The sequence below is a fragment of the Macrobrachium rosenbergii genome, chromosome 57 (assembly GCF_040412425.1).
Source record: "Macrobrachium rosenbergii isolate ZJJX-2024 chromosome 57, ASM4041242v1, whole genome shotgun sequence".
In the NCBI taxonomy this organism is placed as follows: Eukaryota; Metazoa; Arthropoda; class Malacostraca; order Decapoda; family Palaemonidae; genus Macrobrachium; species Macrobrachium rosenbergii.
This window is the reverse complement of record NC_089797.1, coordinates 12,208,336-12,223,614: the sequence shown is the minus strand read 5'-3', so window position 1 is coordinate 12,223,614 and position 15,279 is coordinate 12,208,336. Positions and strand designations below refer to the sequence as shown.

General features: G+C 34.6%; 1 protein-coding gene across 1 annotated transcript; it reads right to left on the bottom strand.

The window, feature by feature from the left end:
* Window positions 1–4,610: 4,610 nt before the first annotated feature.
* On the bottom strand, window positions 4,611–13,753 carry Arl2 (ADP ribosylation factor-like 2). The gene is made up of 5 exons (XM_067101339.1): window positions 13,513–13,753; window positions 9,954–10,076; window positions 9,084–9,246; window positions 8,841–8,921; window positions 4,611–5,507 (listed from the first exon to the last, which is right to left on the bottom strand). Exons 1-5 carry the CDS (start codon window positions 13,575–13,577, stop codon window positions 5,373–5,375), a joined length of 567 nt encoding a protein of 188 aa, XP_066957440.1. The 5' UTR covers window positions 13,578–13,753; the 3' UTR covers window positions 4,611–5,372.
* Between the last annotated feature and the right edge of the window lie 1,526 nt (window positions 13,754–15,279).

The following is a 15,279-nucleotide window of genomic DNA, read 5'->3' as shown; positions in this document are numbered from 1 at the left end:
GATCGTCACTTTTGGAAGACGAAAATTTTCTCAAGGGTAGATAAGGCGAAAGACAACGAGAATATATCTGTTCTGAGATATCGTGTTATTTATAGTATAACAGATGAGTGCATCTGAAAAACAGTACAATGCAAAACGCACAATCTGAGCTACACAACAGAATATAGTCAGGGGTAAATATTAAGAGATTGAACGTTGCCGGATTCTTCTTCTTTCCCATCCGTATATAACCTGCGAGGACTCGAAAATGGAAATCTGTATCAAAATGTATACATCGTTCATTCGGTTAAGCAGACCTCTTTGTTATGATTTACTTATGCACTTTGTATGCAAGAATTTACTAATGTATATCTGAAAAAGTGGCTATTATTAAACAAGTTTTGAAAGATCCCTTTGGTCATTAAAACTTCAAAATGCTGTCTTTGTTAAAGAAATTCCTGAAGTGTTCTATAAAGAAAATTATGACTCATTGTGTCTTTAAGAGAGTTGGCTGCTGCAAATCCGTCTAAGCTGCAAAATATGCTAGATATGGAGGCAAAATTTATGAAGGATGTGGCCGTCATTGTCTTCTAGGTCATGGCCATCCCCTTGTACATTGCTCCTCTGCGAATGAACTTTATTACTGTAAACAGAAATGCATGAACTAAGCGAAATGAAATTCCTTGGGTTAATTTCTGACAAAAAGTTGAAGGCCATCACATCAGCGCAAAACAAGACCAGAAATAAAATCAATTTAAGGCTCTGTGCTGAAAAACAAAAAGCAGTCAAATTAATTACGTACAGAAACTGCTAAACAACCACTGGTCTGGACACACAAGTTGGCCGTTACTGATTTACAAATCAACTAGAATTTTTTTACAGAGAAATCATTACTATCACTAATGATAATAACTAGCACAAAAAGAAATAAAACTGAAACACACTTGAACTTTTCTAAGGCCACGAAATCTCTATAAGCGTTATAAAGATGGCAGACTCACGAAATGATTCAGTTACTTACCACAGACTAGTAGGAACCTGAGTGGATGTGTTGATCTACCTGAATTTCTTCTGGTTGGATGGCATATCTGGGAACTGTGCACGATGCATGATTAGGTTTTGCAAAAGTAATTTTTACCCACGTATTTTTGTGTACCTTAAAATAACTTTTACCCAAGTACTTTTGTGTACCTTAAGTAATTCCGCCTTCAGTTTTCATTTGTTCTGCTAGAGGAAATGACACAGGATGAAGTTCTTTTGTATTGTGATAATTTCTTTTCATTATTTTTTTTTTCACACAATGGAACAGTTTTAGATCAAGTTTTCATAAACATCCTCATCATCTTTTACAATTAGTGTCATAGTCATGATTTGTCACTTGATATTTTTTGTGAATCGTCCCCCTCTCGTGTATATATTCTACATATGAATATATACATGAGATTCTTGCTTTGTTGATAAATGCGATACATGATCGTGATTGATGAGAAATGAAGAGACGTCTGACGTCTTTACAGGGTATTACAGAGGAATAAGACTGTATGAGTATGCTATGAAAAGCTTTAATACCCAAAGGCGGTCGTTGGATTATGTTGATATCTCCTCTGCTTCAGAATTGTTGATCTCTTTGGTATAAGGCCAAACTGACAAAATATCATTTTGAATAAAATTTCTCAGTCTTTCCTCCAACACGTTTCCCACTATTTTCATAGCATACTCATACAGTCTTATTCCTCTTTAATACCCTGTAAAGACGTCAGACGTCTCTTCATTTCTCATCAATCACGATCATGTATCGCATTTATCAACACAGTAAGAATCTCATGTATATATTCATATGTAGAATTTCCTGGCCTTTTCGCCGATATATGCTTTATCATTGTATGTACATTATGTCTCTTAATATTGCTATTTGTTTGCCTGTTAACAAACACAAATTGCTCTCGCTCAGTATGCGGGTCACGGCAATCAGAGGTCAGGCACTCCGTTTCCGTCCGCATGCTGCTATGTATACCTCTAGGAGCAAGAGCCCGTGCTGGTTCAAGGCCAGCTAAATCTGAAACAACATAAATAAATCAATTAGTACCCAGTTCTGTCTCTTTGACCTCACAACCCACATTGAAATGCCTCCCCTTTTCCTCGATGTATGACTGTTTTCGTAATTCTTACAAGATTTTCATATATTCTAGTCAGCTCTCGAATGGCCAATTCCCCTCCTACTTCTACTGTCACTTATTCCCGATGGTCCTCGGTTTTTTCTATTTTTCACCTTATGGAAGGCTTTCTTAACCTCTCAAGCCGTTATGCTTTATATTGTTCCTTCTGTTATACCAGTGTCTCCCAGTTTGTGGTTTTAATTCATTCAAGAGGTTTTCAGAATATTGTCTCCATTGTTTAAGGGTCTCTGTTTTCAACTTCGGTTTCTCCATTAACATCTTATATATACTTTGCCCATTTAACAACTATCCTCTGTTATTTTTATATCCTGGATATCCTATATACTGGGATTTGATTCCATTTCTCCAAACTCTTCTTCTTTTGATATTTTCTTCTACGCCTAGTGGTAGCAGTAGGCTAAGTTATATTAGTTCCTGCATGGAAGTGTGTAAGATTCATCTTCTTTGGAGTGGTTTTTCTATTAATTTCATCGTAATGGATGTGCAGCTAAATAATCCATGAATAGGTTAAAGAATATAAAGATGAAAGTTGATTGGTTTACAAGCTGAATGTCGAGGAATGGTGCCTAAGGTATTTCTGTATGAAGGAAAGGTTACAAAGAATCCTCATAATTCACCTTCCTTTCCTCTAGATTGCTGTAGATGTCCCACAACTTTACTAACATGGTTCTTGTCCATTCCATGACCTTGTGTTCATCTTCAGAAATTTTAGGCACCGAACATCATTTTACTCTGATGTTACAGCCTTTGGCTGTAATTTCTGTATTTTATGCATTCATCAACTCTAGGATCCTCCTACCTAAGTACCTATTAAGGCTATGTAAAAGTAATCAGTTTATGGTGAAATAAATATAATTTTAAAAAAAATTTCCGTATAAGCAATGGATTCCTCTGGGACCTATGAGGTCATTCAGCACTGAATTGTTATGAAAGGGTGGAAAGTAAGAGAATGTGAACAGAGGTATAGTAAAAGAATGAAAAGGATTGTGGCTAGGGCCCGAAGGGATACTGCAAAGAACCTTAAGCAATGCCTACAGTGCACCAGATGAGGTCAACTGATGGCAACCCCCCAACCAGGGGTTTTTCTGTGGAAAAAATGGAATGAATGAATCATGAAATTTAAGCTATAAAAGACAGGCACTAAGGCACTTTCAGCCATTCAGTGCTAAAAATGGTGAAAAGAGAGAGTTGGAGTGGTTTGAAAGCAAGATAAAAAGATCCAAAAATAAATGACACGATGCACAATTATCTAAAGGTGAAACTGGAGAAAACCTATAATTGCATTATGAAGTACAGTATTAGGTTGAGAGGTTAGACAGAAAACTGGAAAAACATAAACAGGAATGGAAGTAAAGAAAAAGGCTTAAAAGTGGGTGTAGCTGGATCCAAAGGGTCATTGCAAATATCATTTAGTACTACCTACAGTGCACAAAATTAGGTTCACTGACAGAGCTATCCTTCTCTGGCATTTGTCCTGTGATGTCTGAGAAGTTTGGGCAAATGCACAAAAGGCTACATAAAAGTGATGAGTTTGCAATGATAAAATTTTTTGGTTTTCAAAATTATTTTCATAAAGGTTACATGTTTCATCAGTGTTCTTCAGGAATATTTCATTATACAGCACATAGTAAACCTGCTTTTGGAATGAGATCATTTTGATTTCATTGTGCTGCATTCTCAGTAGATAAAAATATTTCTATTCAAATTAATTACTTTACACTGCACACGAACATGTACTAAACTAAGGTCTTCTCAGTTGGGATTTTACACTCTCTAGGTGGCCCAAAAATATTTTTGACAATTCCTGGCCAAGACAAAAGAGCCTTCACTTGTAAATCTTTTTTCTTTATAATTGCTTGGTGGTAAGAATGTTCACTTGTGTATCTGATCAGTTTTGAGACACTGACATTGGCTCATTAAACAAGTTCTCAATTAAAATTTATTTACTGTACTTGCACTTAGGTTGACAACCTAGAGGAAAAAATGTAAAAAGTATCCTTATTACTCTTCTTAGGAGTAACTAAGGAAGGGTTAGATAATTTCTGGGGTATCAAGAGTTCTGAGAAGTACCCTATAATTGTAAATGAAATTTTCATACGAAAAAATTTTAGGCTTATAAAAGAAACATAATGAGTCAATGACCATTTGATGACAAAAAATTCTATAAGCTTTCATAAGAAACTTACTCTGAAACACATGTGGACACAAAGATAAATAAGGTGTGAAGTATTAAACAAACCTACAAGAATGTTAGAATTACAAGAGTAACCATTTACTTCATCACACTTTTGGGAGCTTAAGCACTCTTGAAATGAAAGGTTTATTTATTGCATGGACACATCATATTCAAGTGTAGTACTTTCAGTTCCTAAAACATATGCAGTATGATAATATTCTAAAATTTCTACAATATTAGTAAAAAAGATTAATAAAATTTATGAAAAACAACACAAGTTATGGTACTCTGTTTTATTGCAATATGCATGTTTTATATTATTTTACATAATAAATGCTATGCTTTCTAAAGAACTCTCTGACATAAATGGATATAGAGTTTATATAGGATACAGAACATTAATCAGACTGGGTTGTATAACAAGATCAACCACCTTGAAACACTGATTTTAGCAGAGTAGAAGCCCAAAGGTGGTGTAAAGTTGGTAGTGTATTTTACTCTATACAAGAGCAATCTGAACAAATTCCCAGCACAATTCTTGAAAGGTCCACTATTTTAGCATCATATCTTATTTGACTGTGGAATACACTGAAGTTTAAAGTGGACTGCACATGATCAGACATGCAACCCAGTGCTACAAGAGTAAGGAGTATATTCTGTGGTCTGGTTAAACCGACTAATAATAATAATATTTATAACTTTAAATTATCATATCCTAAAAATATCACAACACACTGTTTGTCAAATCAACATTCATACACTGGAGATCTTTTAATACACAGCTCATTTTTATAGTAAAAAACAGTATGCAATTGTACAAATGGAATCATAAGAAGATATAAACCCTTTAAAACAATACCAAAAAAGGAGTCACATTTTTGAAGTTTCGATGCTATGTGAGAAGCTCAAATCTTGTACAGCAAGTTACTTTTTCCTTTATAGAAAGTTAGATAAAAATGAGATCTATCAAGAAACTCGCTATATTTAACATAATCATTAGACATCTCTTGACAATAATTATGGTCAAGAAGTTTTAATTCTTACTCCAGAGTGAATATTCTTGCAGCAATGTCCCTGATCAGCCAATCAATTCCTTCAACAAGATTCTCTCCTGTCACAGCACTACATGGTAGGATGTACCAGTGATGAGTCTTGAGGCTATTAAGATCCAATATCTGAAAAATTTCATTAAAAACACAGGTAAAAGGTAACTTGTTTAACCCTACATCTGCCTTGTCTTACAGTTACCAGCTCTCAGAACACATACACAGACACAGAGATACACACACACACACACACACAAAGGAACCCTGTAGGCCAGATATCCCTCTGGGCAGCACCTCTGATGGTATCAGGGATAGGTATCATTCTGTGTCCATTGTTCCCACCATATTTCCCAGTGGAATTTCAGTATATACAGTTACTGGTTTGTGCATAATTTTTTCCAGTTCCTTAAATATGTGTGAATTTTCTGAAATCATCATCCAAATAGCTCTCTGTGCGTCCACAGTATTTCATAATTCTGAATATTCTTAGTATTCAGATCTTCCCAGACAATTCACTGTATAGTGCTAGATATGCAGTTAATCTTTACAGTCTTGCCTTTTCTTCTGTAGGGTTCAGTACTGCAAAGTTTTCTGAGTTTTATTCGCGTTGTGATCAATTGTGGAATGTCCTTCTCAATCCTGTACTTAATTTGTTGGCTTCAAAAGCTTTTGTCATTTATTTTACTTTGTTACTTTTCTTTTTCTCTTTCACAGCTTATTCTTTACTTCCCAGTTTCCATTTTTATACTGGACTGTTCTCCCTATACTGTACTGGGGGCCCTGGGGCTTGTAGCATTTTGCTTTTCCAATAAAACTGGGACTATAACAATAACAACACTACTTTGATCAGGATTATAACAATTATAATACTACTGTGATTATGTTATAAATGATCATATCTGAATTTATATTACTCTCTGTATGGGGCACAAGTTTAATTATAATTTTATTGTTGATGATCATCATTACAGTTTTGGTATGTTAGTTTTTTGAGTGAAGTTCAATTACTGTCCCTTGTTTGACTATGCTTTTGTTGTTTTCATTATCAGTGTGTTTATGTTTTCTGCCAAGTGTCCTTCTGATGGTGCAATGCCATCTTATTTCCTTATTTTATGAGATTCTTTACTTTTACGGGTCATTCTGCATCTTCTAATGCCCATAATTATTATTATCATTTTGTAGAATAAGTGGGTATTGACCATGATATACCAAAAAAATGAAACAACCTAGCAAGCAAAATGTCTTACTAACGACCTTCCAACACAAACTTGTATTAACAATCAAGTAACTGAATAATGCAACAAATGTGTGTGTATGTGACAAATGTTGTGTACAAGTAACAATAAAAATCACAATGCCCACACAAAAAATGAACAACAGTGCACAATATATGCTACCATTTTAGATCATACATTCTTAGATAAATCTCTTAAACTGAATGTTAGGTGTAGAGTACAAGTTAGTTTAGCTTAGGAACTATGTAGAATTGCTGTTAGCTGTATGATATCTAAAAAATATTCAAGTGAAGGTTATAATACAAGGTCTGTGTTACTGACCCCAAAGCATATGTTAAGGTAAAATGCTACTGCTTATATTCTATGTACATAGAAGAACAAGTCTAAACGACTGGCTACCGAGTGAACATTTTCACTAATGCATTAATACTAAAACTAGTGCAGTATACTTGTACGAAGGTAAAATATGTTGACACTATCAGTCAACACTCAGCTCTCAGACCAGGTGAAAATGCAAGCAAAAGAAATACTTGCTCATGGACAGAAATTACACATTTATCACTCAGGAGAAAGATGGGACCAATGATAAAAAATCAATGAATTAACTATGGATAATGAAATAATGGTTGAAATAACACTGGAAATTAGCAATCCTGTAAACAACCTGGGGAATTCCCAACAGAGCTAATAATATTGGTGCAGACTCAAGAAATGGGGTACTGTACACGATTAACCCTTAATGGACATATCCCCTAAATAGAGGATCTAAAACAGGTTTTGGATGGTGGACGGATCCCCCTTTGAGTATTAATATTACACACCACACGATTTGGCTGTATCGAGCAGGAAAGAGTTTCCAATACTTCACTGGCTCATCAATGAATTGTGGCAACTAAAGAATTTAGCTCAGCTTAGTCATGGGCGTCTTATGGAATTTAGTATTGTTCTTGCCTTGAAGGGGGAATGTCTTGCTCCTTTCTCTCCCATGATGTCTTTTTATTTATTTATTTGCTCATAAATATACCCAGGGATTGCTGTTGGTTTTAATTCTTATCTTTTACAATATGATATCAGGTATAATTGTAATTTTGCAAAGAAATATTAGAAAAAACATGTATAAATCCCAAAAAAGTTACTGCATTTCCTGATCTTAGTAAATTTACTTAAATATTTCACAACAAATATGCTCAGAATTTGTTACTGATTTTATTTCTTATCTGTTATGATATTGTGTGAGCTGTAATTATAATTTTACAAAATAAAATAAAATAAATTGTTATAAAAAACATGTAAAACTTGGTAAAATTTATGAGTGTTTTGTGAAAGAGGCCCCACAAAGGGTTGTGACTACATAGTCACTTTCAACTTCCTGTGGAAGGTAGGGAAAATTTTTAAGAATTTTTTTTTCTTATACCATGTGCATTTGCATATCTTCCACTCTCCAATGATGTGTTTTTTCTTAAATTGGCCACCCTTAAAGTTTGCCCGATCTGGGGGTTGCATGATATATAACTAGCCTGTCCCTTAAGGGTTAATGAATTCTGACATTTGCCCATCTTTTGCTCTTTTCTTTATACCCTTTACTACCATTTTCTTTGTGTCTCAACCCTAGTGACTCCCACTGTCTGCACATTCCAGTTTGCTGGCTTTACTGTATAATAGAGCTAACTAAAAGTAATGAAAATCACTAATTTATCCTGAGAATTCAACATCTTTGCAGTTGTTGAATATTCCAGTGTTTTTCAAAATTTTGTAAATAAAATGCATGGCTAAACTCAAAATGTGATAAAAGTGCTTTTTTATGAAATATCTGCAGAAAACAATAAATGGATCTGACATAACCAGGGTAGTCTATCATTTGGTACACTGATGCAGCTTGGCAACTGTTAATAACCCTAGCTGTGAAAATAGTAAGTCAAATCACATGCAAGTGGACAAGCAAATATATGCTGAGAGGAATCCACACTGTTATAAATAAAAAAGAATTCTAATAAACACATAACTCACATCATAATTTGTTTTTACAACCAATATTTCAAAGTGATTAAATCAGGTGATCCCTTACATTCTATAGTAGATGACTTTCACATAACTAAAAGTGTACACCGTAACCTTTGAACTGAGGCAAAAGGCTAAGCAGGGCAATGATTTCCCCACTGTATGAACACAATTAATATATCCTTCATCATCTGATTGCCATCACCAAGAATAACAATATATTACTTACTTCTTTTATTTGTTCTGCTGATAATGCTTCTGGCAAATCCTGCTTGTTAGCAAACACTAGAAGCGTGGCTCCTGCTAACCTCTGAAATAAATTTTCTTCATGAAAATGACAAACACATCCTTTCTAATAATATGAAATGAATATTAGGTAAAAGATGTCATGAAACAGAATATGTCTTACCTTAATAGCAAAAATAAAAAGGAAGATGTAGTTCATGAAGCTTATATCACAATGCTTACTTACCTCTTCTTCTAGTAATTTCTTCAGTTCCTGCTGACAATCCCTGAGGCGGTCAGCATCTGCGCTGTCAACAACCCATATGAGCCCATCTGTGCATTCAAAATAGTTACGCCAATATGAACGTAAGGAATTTTGGCCACCCACATCCCATATGTTTAATTTATACCTGAAACAAAAATCTCATTACAACCATATCCACAAGAGTACTGTGCATCTTTTCTTCTTCATAACATTTCCAGTATCAGTAATCTTTTCGTCAAATCTATCGTATCCACAATGATTAATTAATCATATAAAACACTCCTACGCAAATATTGATAAAATCTTTAATGAAAGTCCAGAATAAAAATTAATACCCACACAGACACAAAAAATTAGTTTTTGAAAATGTCAGTCTAGGAATTCACCCACTGGATACTATAGTCTGAGTGCAAAGTGAAATCTGATACTTAGGGGTCAACTGACATGATGAATTTTGGGATAAAAAAAAAATCATGAAATATCAAATTTTAGTTACAATATGGAATAACAACAATATTACTATGAAACAAAAATGAAGAATGAAGGTGAAAAAATGATAAATCAATAATTGAGTATATATTTTGTAACAGCCAGAGAAAAAGAGAAACATGAAGGAAAAAGATTAAAAATAATTACTGTTTGAGAAATATTTGAATCACTAGTGAAAAACTGCTATATTTGAAATAAATTAAATGAACTATTGCATAAAATAGGGGAAAAGAGATATTTATACATCAACTGCATGTTCTTAGTATGACTGCAGTTACGAAGATTTTTCCTTTATGGATAGTAATAAAAACAAATAATCGAATACAACCAGTACTACAGCAATATTCAAAATAAAATACGTACCCATACTTATCAACTTCATGCTCCACCGTCTTGATATTAAAACCATACGTTGGTGAAATGGTATTGATGTCTTCCCCACAAAAACGTTTCACTACAGTGGTCTTTCCAGCATTATCTAAACCTCTGATGGTTTTAGTTAAGAAAACAAATTTAAAATTGGAATACAACAGTCATTCACTCTGGAGGATGGTCAGCTTCTAAGAGGAAAACAGTGCAGGTTATGGATCAAGAGTGAGTAAGTCATGCATTATATATTTGTAAAACTTGTTATGGCCTGCTATGACATCCTCAACTGTTACCTTCAGGAGGACATCCTCTTTTGCTGCATGAGAATACATTTTAATTCAGAAACATAAAGGCTCTGGGCCTATTCATATATATTAATAATAATTTCCTTGCCAAAATAAATAAAACTACTGTACATAAATTACTCGTTTTCTGTTGTTCCCCCCTGAGAATGCCCTGTTCCCACCAGGGCACCCCTACACTGATAGCTAGAGGGGCGAGGGTTAATTTCTAAACAAAACCATTGTTAAAACATAAATTTCTCCTCCAAATAGAGATGGGAGCAATGGTATAGGAATGGCATAGAATATAGAATTTAGGCCAAAGCCAAACACTGGGACCTATGAGGTCATTCAGCACTGAAAAAGGAAATTGAGAATAGATAGGTTTGAAAGGAGTAACAGAAGGATTCTCACAGTTGCACTATGAAATAATTGTTAGGAGAGGGTGGATAGCAAGATGGAAGAAAGATAATATGAATGGAGGTACAGAGAAAGGAATGAAAGGGGTTGCAGCCAGGGGCAGAAGGGATGCTGCAAAGAAGTTTTGGTAATGCCTGCAGTGCCACCCCTACAGAGGGAATGGTATAAATTTACAAAATAGTACAACTGAAGAATATTACTTTGCCCCTCTGGTACAGTAACTACCAGTCTACATGCAAAATGGGCACAGTATTTAGTACAAGCTCCTGGGGATGAAAGTAAAATTATAAACAAAAGATGGTAATTATCATAAACATAAAACATATGAACAAAACAAACAAATGGAGGTAAATATTCCTGTTGGCAACTGGCAGCCAGCCCACGATAGTAGTCTTCTATATTTGCCTTTTATGCACCCCAAATCAGAAGCCAGATTTCTAAATTTCAGCTTAAGGCCACCACTAATGTTCAGTTATGCCTGCGCAGTCAGCCTGTGCAGGCAAAACTGAACGATAAGGTGAACAACCTGCACAGTTTTTCTCGCCTGTGCAGTCGGCCGGAGCAAATAGCTCATCTCAATCGATGAGCCTCCAGCCAAATGGCTGTGCATGAGCACTGCAAAGTTAATGTGGGGAAGCAACGTTTTTTGGCTCAGTTCGCTGTCCGTCCCCAGACAGATAGCATGTACCAGTCAAGAACAGAGTTGAATATCAGATTTCCTTGTTTTCTATTAATTCATACAATGTCAGAATAATACATATTTATAATTTTGCCATTTTTTCAGACGAAAAATAATTGTGTATAATGAAGGCTGAAAGTGGCAGCATCATTCCTGAATGTCTTGTAAATTTCATTGAAATCTCTATGAATGAGACTGCTTGGGCAAGAAAATCCAAAGGCTATCATAACAGATTAAGCCTATGTATGTTTATTCATGGTTATAAACCATATACAGTATAAATATGCAAGTTAGTTTTTAAATGAGAATAAATATTCATTATGGCAAAATAATGTAAAACAAGACTAGGCCTATAATGCATTATATATGCAATTCATTTTAAAAATGAGAACAAAATATTTAACATTCTGATGAAAAAAAAAAAATAAATATTAGGCTACATGTTTATTCTTTGCTCAAATCCCATGTAAGCCAGTTTTGAAATTAAATTAGACTAATAAACAAACATATGAAACAAAGGAACAGTAGTAAACTATGGATGTTCACTTGTTGTAATGCATCACAAGAAAGTCATTCTTAAAATGAAAACAAATCAGGGTATAACTAAGTATTAGCTCTGATTTGGGTATTACCTTGGAAATTTACCTTTTCTATAGTATTTTGGTTGCTTATCAAGAATTTACTATTAATTTTTTGGTCAACTGTAATTAGCCAGTAATTAACCTCAGAACTGATTATATTTTTGCTATCATGCAAGTGCAGAGTTATGGGGAACCTTTGGTAAAAAGTGGAGTTTCCCTCACCGGGAGTGGCCCCCGGCTAAGTAACACGGCCTACTAGGTTAGGTTAGGTAGGTACGTTCAGTTAGTATGGTTCCTTTTATAATGAATTTCCTTAGCCAATCCCTTCTTGAACATATGGCTCCCTAATGTCTCTCGCATTTGCAGAACCGTTCCATACAATTCCGTGCGGAGCTAATACTTGGAAATACCCAAATCAGTACAGTATTAAGCATTTTAATAAAACATAGAAAAACAACAATGGGCATATAAATGTCAACTTTGAAATGAAAAACAATTATATACTAACTTAATTAACACATTTATCTTGCCATGGAACTCTTCCTTCATTCATAAAATATTCAATAAACATTATGAAAGTCCTTGGGGCCAAATTTAAACTTTTAAAATATTCACATGGGAGTGCAGTATTGGATTTTCTACCTAATAAGAAAATTGCAAGGAGTACAAAATAGAGCTGCCAGGTTAATAACAGGACTACGTTCCTGTGATAGAATAACCCCAGCACTAATTGAGCTACACTGGCTCCCAGTAAAAGCTATTATAGAATATAAAATACTACTTACAGTCTTTAGAGCAATAAAATATGATGAACCAACATATCTGAGAAACTTATTAAGTTTCTTTAGACCTGAAATGAATACTGTAATCAGACATGCAAGGGCAGCATATAGGCTATTTGAACCTACAACAAATTGTAAGTCAGGCGAGAGAGCACTTGTACACTGCGCACCAAGACTAGGCAACAAAATACCGCCTGAAGTGAAGCTCATACAAGAAGCATATTTAAAAAAAGAACAAAAGACACTCCTATTCTGCAGAAGCTACGATACTGGCGAGAAAACACTAAAAGACAATTATAATAAAATATAAGAAGCACCTTATTTTGAAGAGGCACAAGGGCCTGCCAGAGAGGGAATCATCCCTGTGGAGGGATGCACATAAAACCAAACAAAGTGAACCAATCTTTCACTGGACGTCTTCCTTGAGACGTTTATGATTTTTTTCTTTTATATCAGCAAGCCAATTACAACCGTGGCTGCTGCGGAGGAGTGAGGAAAAAGAATGTACTGTATCTTAGAGGCGATGATTCGCCTGCACAGGCCGACTGTGCAGCTATAGGCTAACTGAACGTTAGTGGCGGCCTTAAAAGTAGCCTACAGGTATAGGTGGTAGTGAGGGCAGTTTGCAGGTAGCCAACAGGCAATTATATAAAACGAACAGGCACCTAACACCTGGGAGTACCTGTGCATAGGATAGCCATGTATATGTAACCTTTGAGCAGCATGGCAAACACGAGAAGACAGCTGTTAATTCCACAAAGTTTACCGAAAAAAAACTAGAAACAATAACGCTTCAGTATTAAAGGATACAACATAAGGAGGCGAACTTCATGTTCCTTTTGTTTTAATTTCTTCAGTATGCTGTGCAGACCCATATTTCCCCGGGAATACTAATAAGAGTTGACAGGGTACAACCTTGACAAATGATAGGTGACAACACTCAACGAAACACAACACAACAAAGTTTGTTTAATATATTGTATTGTGATAGGGCGAGGCAAACCTTTGTAACGGCACATCTACAATGTCTTCTTCGCACTTTTGGGTCTACTGAGACGTTACTTTTTCTTCCAATTTAACAAAAGCTCTCTAGTGAGCTCTATATTTTTCTCACTTAAAAATAACTTTCCTAACGCGTCTGTCAAGTTTCTTTCAGATGGCTGCTGAAGCTCCATTATTTTAATCTTTCTTTCCTATAGTACGGATATATAATACAAAACTGAAATAGACCTTCATCCTTATCAGAAAAACACCTTATAATTGTCAATTTCATGCCTATTTCTGTTGTTCCATTGCAATGATGGTTTTTGTTCTATATGGAAACTGTAGGCCCATAGTTTTAAACGTATATCACCACTTCCTTAATTTTTTGCTTCCCCTTCTTGTATGAAGATAAACTCTCCTTGCTTTCACATTCACTCTTCTGTTTACTTGGGTCCAAATTTTATTTCTGTTCTTGTCATTACCTTCACATCTCTCATTCTAAATTTATTTCTGTCCAGCATCTTCACATTATTTTCCACTATTATTGTTTCTTTTTTTTCCAGACATGATTAGGTTATATATCCTCTGGAATTTCCTTTGTACCATTTGTAATTGTATTCAAGTATTGTAGCTTGGTCTCCAGCATGTTTGTACTCGACGAGGATGATCCTATACTTCCCTTTAATGCTCTACATTTAGTTGACCTTAATATCCTTCTGTGAGCCCCATTACCTATTCTTTGTAACCTTTCAAAGTGGACTTCAGTTAAATTTATGTTGTTCCCATATAAAATAAAATGCAAGAGCTTTACTCATCCCAAAAGTCTCCCATAATAAAACTTTACAACAACTCTTTTCTATAATGTGTTAAATTTAACAGCTCATATGCTGACTCTATCCTGTGATTCTTGAATAAAATATATTATGTTATCTATTGTAATACCAAAATAATTTATGCTATATACCAGTTCATTAACTTCTGTCTGGTCCTGCTTGTCTTTCATGTCTTATAAAATAAAATCACTTTTTCATGTTAATTCTAGCCCTACTACCTTTCTTCTCAATCAACATCCTAATAATGACCTGTGCATCTAAGATTTTCTGAAATTACTGGTAAATATCAGTAAAGAAATAATGAAACTCATCCTGATCATATTGTGCATATACATACATTTTTCCTTTATTTTTTGAATTATCCTACTTGTAGTTTAAATAATGTCTTTTTATGCAAAGCTTCTTTACCATTGACAATGTTTTAAATTTTTTCTTATAAATATTTGCTATTGTATCTGTCAATTATAAGTGAATTTTATATTCTTTTACAACTTCAGCTAGCACCTGCCTTTCTACCGAATCTAATGGCTTACCAAAATTTCCTGATATCACTACCAGAGTTAGAATTCTAGCACAACTTTGAACTTTGCCCTCGAAAAATTTTTGTATACAAATGGACACAGCCATTCGGATCTTTGAAAGTTCATATGTGGGTGTTGTTCTTGTGTTTCTATTTTTTGCAGTTTGTCTTTTTTGGTTGGCAGTCATTTTCTATTTTTAAAAGTTTTACTATTATCATCATCATGTAATTTAAACAGGA